General features: G+C 37.1%; 1 protein-coding gene across 7 annotated transcripts in view; it reads right to left on the reverse strand.

Annotated features, from left to right (window-relative positions):
- Positions 1-1,436: 1,436 nt before the first annotated feature.
- The window catches only part of Osbpl6 (oxysterol binding protein like 6), a 117,110-nt gene continuing 114,547 nt past the window's right edge, over positions 1,437-3,999 (reverse strand). For all 7 annotated transcript variants that reach the window (XM_010636770.1, XM_010636768.1, XM_010636767.1 and 4 more), the window contains one exon: positions 1,437-3,781. In XM_010636770.1, the coding sequence (XP_010635072.1) occupies positions 3,673-3,781 (109 nt within the window). In that variant the 3' untranslated portion in view covers positions 1,437-3,672. The remainder of the gene's footprint in view (positions 3,782-3,999) is intronic.

Below are 3,999 nucleotides of genomic sequence, written 5' to 3' on the forward strand. Positions count from 1 at the left end.
AGTCAGGTTCCATTTAAGAGAAAGATTCATGCAATGTACAAAAGTATGAATTTTAACAAAATAAATTCAGACTTAGAAAATCTAATCTCGGTTTGATATGTAGTATTATCTTAGTTCCACTGACACATTTTTACCCCATATTTCCCCCAAAGAACATTTCTAGAGCACAAAATAGATTCATAATGATTTAATTAGATACATTTTATATATCCTGAACATAAGGGCTCCCATAGAAATAAACTAGTATTCTGTACACAAACTTTATTTACTGTGCCACATCATAATATACTGAGTCAAGTGCAAACATTCATTGCACCCCCTGGGGTGTGTGAAACTCTGCTCCCACAAACACTTCGTTATCCAGGATGACAGAGAACAAGATTAGGCAAGATGGATAAGTAAAATCCACAAGGTAGTGACAAAAATGTACTTCAGATTATGATTATGAATGCTTCTCCAGCCACAGCTGTAACTAATACTAAACAAAAACAGATTAATCAGGTTTTCCTCCCTAAACCCCCTCCCACTGCTCCTTAGAACAGGATCTAGTGATTGATTTAGTGGAGCCGCTAAAAGGAATGGGGCCAGGATACTCAAGAGAGCAAAAGCTTTGGAAAATTGACAACTTGGCCTCCTTGGTACTGAAAAGCCCTTGTTTACTCTTACCCAGAAAATCACATTCAGGTCCCTCGCCACACATACAATTATTAAGTAGCATTAAATGTACCTAATTAAATGTATCTAAAAGGTTTATTTTTACAATTGCATGGAAATTAAAGGGAAGGTATTTTGAAATAACCCATGAAACAATAATGATTTGATTAAAACCAGCAGCAAAACTGGAGAGAAAAATTCCATCTTAGGTAGTAGCATCAAAATCAAAATACTTAGTTTCTGGCAGGCTCTCCAAATGCTGGTGTGTGCCACAGATCTGTTCGGGCTACAAGGTCATCGCCGCTTATTGTCAATCTCCTAAATGACCATCTCACATGAGAGGAAGGCGTTTTGAAGTAAATCATATAAAGTGTTCAGAAATATCAATTCCTCCTCTATCCTACATCACTTTAGAAGAAAAGGAAATAAACAAACAATAATGCCCCGAAACAAAAAAGCATATAAAATTCCAAGGAATACATCAGGTTTTATTATCAGAATAATCTAATACTGTATCTTTTCTTGTTCAGCCCCAACAGTCTAAACATTATATAGATGAAAATTCCAATAAGGAAGTCTTATAATTCTATAACCACCACTGTCAATAAAAAATGAAAGAGGGATGAAACCATTATACCAATATGAATGTTTGATGGGGGACATTAGTCAATCAAGTGTTAAAGGAGTATTATCTAAAACAATTGGCCCATAAAATGGGTATATGAATCCCAAAACAGATTCTAAATCTACTATAAAATATGGTGACTTTGCCTAAGTTGACATTTTTCTCATCCTCGTACTGAAATCCTAATCAGAGTTATTTTGCAGGCTGAATTCATTTAATCATGGTCCTGTCGCCAATGTTTCATTTTCTCAATTATAATCCTAGGGACAATGGTTGCTTCCCTGATGGGTCTGGGTGCTCTCCCAGCTTCCTCACTGATGTCAGACCTGTCAGCCACCGGCTGCTTCTCCTTTATTCTCTTCGTTCAGTGTTTTGATGGATTCTCGTATTTACGCTATTTTGAGACTGTTCAAGAAAACGCAAGTAGAGGCTAAAACCACTTTAAATAGTATTTTAAGCTATACTAATCAAAGGAGAACAGCTTTCTGTGAAGAGGTCAATATTTCTAATTAAATTACAATTAAAATGAGAGGGAAGCATCTGAGGTTGTCAAGATGAATGAACAGGAAAATCATGGACGACAGGGGAGATTTTACCATAGGGCAAGCCAAAACAATATTTAAAATGGGAGTTAAAATATTTGAGAAGCACAGGTCTGGTTAAGTAGAATACTTAGAGGTGGTGATGGTTTTAGGGAATTTGAGAATGAAACTCTACTGTAAATATACACAAAATGTATGTACAATAAGGACTTGAATGAAAGGAGGGATGAGTTTTGGATAACTAAATATTGCTCCATACAGTGGAAATTTTAGAGTTTCCCCTTACATTCTCATCAGCAGTTTTTTGTTTGGTGGTGTATCAGCCATTACAAGAAATGCTACACTAAGAAGAAATAACACTAAAATCAACACCTCATAGCTGAATGTAAAAGTTCAGTAACCTTATGATCAGAGTTTAAAGTGACACTTAAATTTAGATGTTAAGAATCTAAGAATAAAAATCTAACAATAAAATATGTGTAATTTCATAATTCTCTAGGAGAATCTCTTTAAGATAAAAAAAACCCACACAGGCATCTGCGTGCAGAAACTTAGGAACACCGATGCAAGTTTCCTATGAAAGCTTCTGTATTCTATGGAGGAAAAACAAATTCTGAAGTATGCAAATCACATTTCTGCCCTCCCATTAGGATGGATAAATTCCTTAGCCTAAATTTTATATCTCTGCTCCTAGCAAAGTAAATTCCTATTACGTAGTTATGTATCATATGGAATCACTTGATAAAAATAAGAAATATAATTTTGCATAGAACCCATTGTAACAATGCAAATAAGCTATGAGCATTCTTGATTCTGTTCTCAATGGAATTGAAATAGTGGTGACGAGGTGGTCATGGGTTAAGAGATGTATGATATACATTGTGCTTCATTCAGAAACAGGGACTGCTTATAGTACTAAGCCCACACTGAAAATACACATGCTGACTGGCATTTCCCTCACAGTTTTCACAATGGTGACAAACGTCCAAATCAAACAGATTTTGCCAACCAGTAGGGCAAAACTGTGAGGTTAGGCAGAAGAGGGATGGTTTGTTATCTGGACACCGGGCAGGAACTTAATGAACAATGTAAATACAGAGATCTACTCAGCACATCTTTCTTCCTTTGTGCCCTTCAGATATAACACACAGTAATTCACTTATCAAAGTTAAACACATGGTGTTCACTTTTTAAATACATTTGTTAGTCGAATCACTGATTGAGAAAGTGAAGCAGGCCATGATTCACAAGATCTGTCCTTCACATAAACCTGTGAGCACACATTTAAAAAATGGTTTATTGTACATCTCTGCATTTCTTAAGGCATAAACAATGGCATACAGATGGAACAGGCCTGGGAGCATCGCGTCTTTTTGAAGAGGTTGGCACACCACAAGAAGGACACACTTGAAGTCTGAGCTGACTGACTGTTGTGGCCCGGAGCTCTTCCGAGAAGGGGACGGTGCTTCCAGGCAACGGACCAAACGTGTGGTTTATACTTGTTGTTAACCCTCTTGATCAGCGTTAAGCACCAGTTACAGTTTGGTTTTCTTTACAAACCCTTCAGACTTTGGATTTTATATTCTGCTCCTTTTATTCTGCTTTCCGAGGAGGGTGTGGGTGTTTTGTTTTTGTTTTTAAGGAATATGGTTGCAGCAAAACAGAAAGGATCCAAAAGTGGTTAGGGGCCTTGTCTAATGCACTTTTGAAAGTCCATTATAAAGATGAATAGAAAAGCAAATGGTAGGTTTTAGTCAACCCAGAAACCACGCATAGCTATAAGAAACGTAATTGTGCATAGTTATTTATTCATTCAGAGTGTGATATGTGGGCTAGCTCTACATTCCCAGTTTACCAAAGAACAGGGCTGTCTACTTTGCTAAACCCAGGGTCCTTTCGAAGCTCCCAATAGGTGTCATTAGAAACCCAGGCTTCTCTTTGATTCGCATCAGTAACTTTTCTGTGAAAATATAAAAACCAACATTAGCCGCAAATGACATCAAGGTGATCTAATAAGTGGACCCTTTTCTTAGATTAGATGGGGAGACATAAGCAGTACCCTTTGTAAGCTAGTTTGTGTCCTATCTGCTGGCGATTCTCCTGCTTCATTCAGCCTCTGAAGTGCTGAGATTACATCAGGTGGCAGCCACCACACCTGAAATTTTTGTTGTCATATAT

This window comes from Fukomys damarensis, unplaced genomic scaffold (genome assembly GCF_012274545.1).
Source record: "Fukomys damarensis isolate Sample0158 unplaced genomic scaffold, DMR_v1.0_HiC HiC_scaffold_26, whole genome shotgun sequence".
NCBI classification, from domain to species: Eukaryota; Metazoa; Chordata; class Mammalia; order Rodentia; family Bathyergidae; genus Fukomys; species Fukomys damarensis.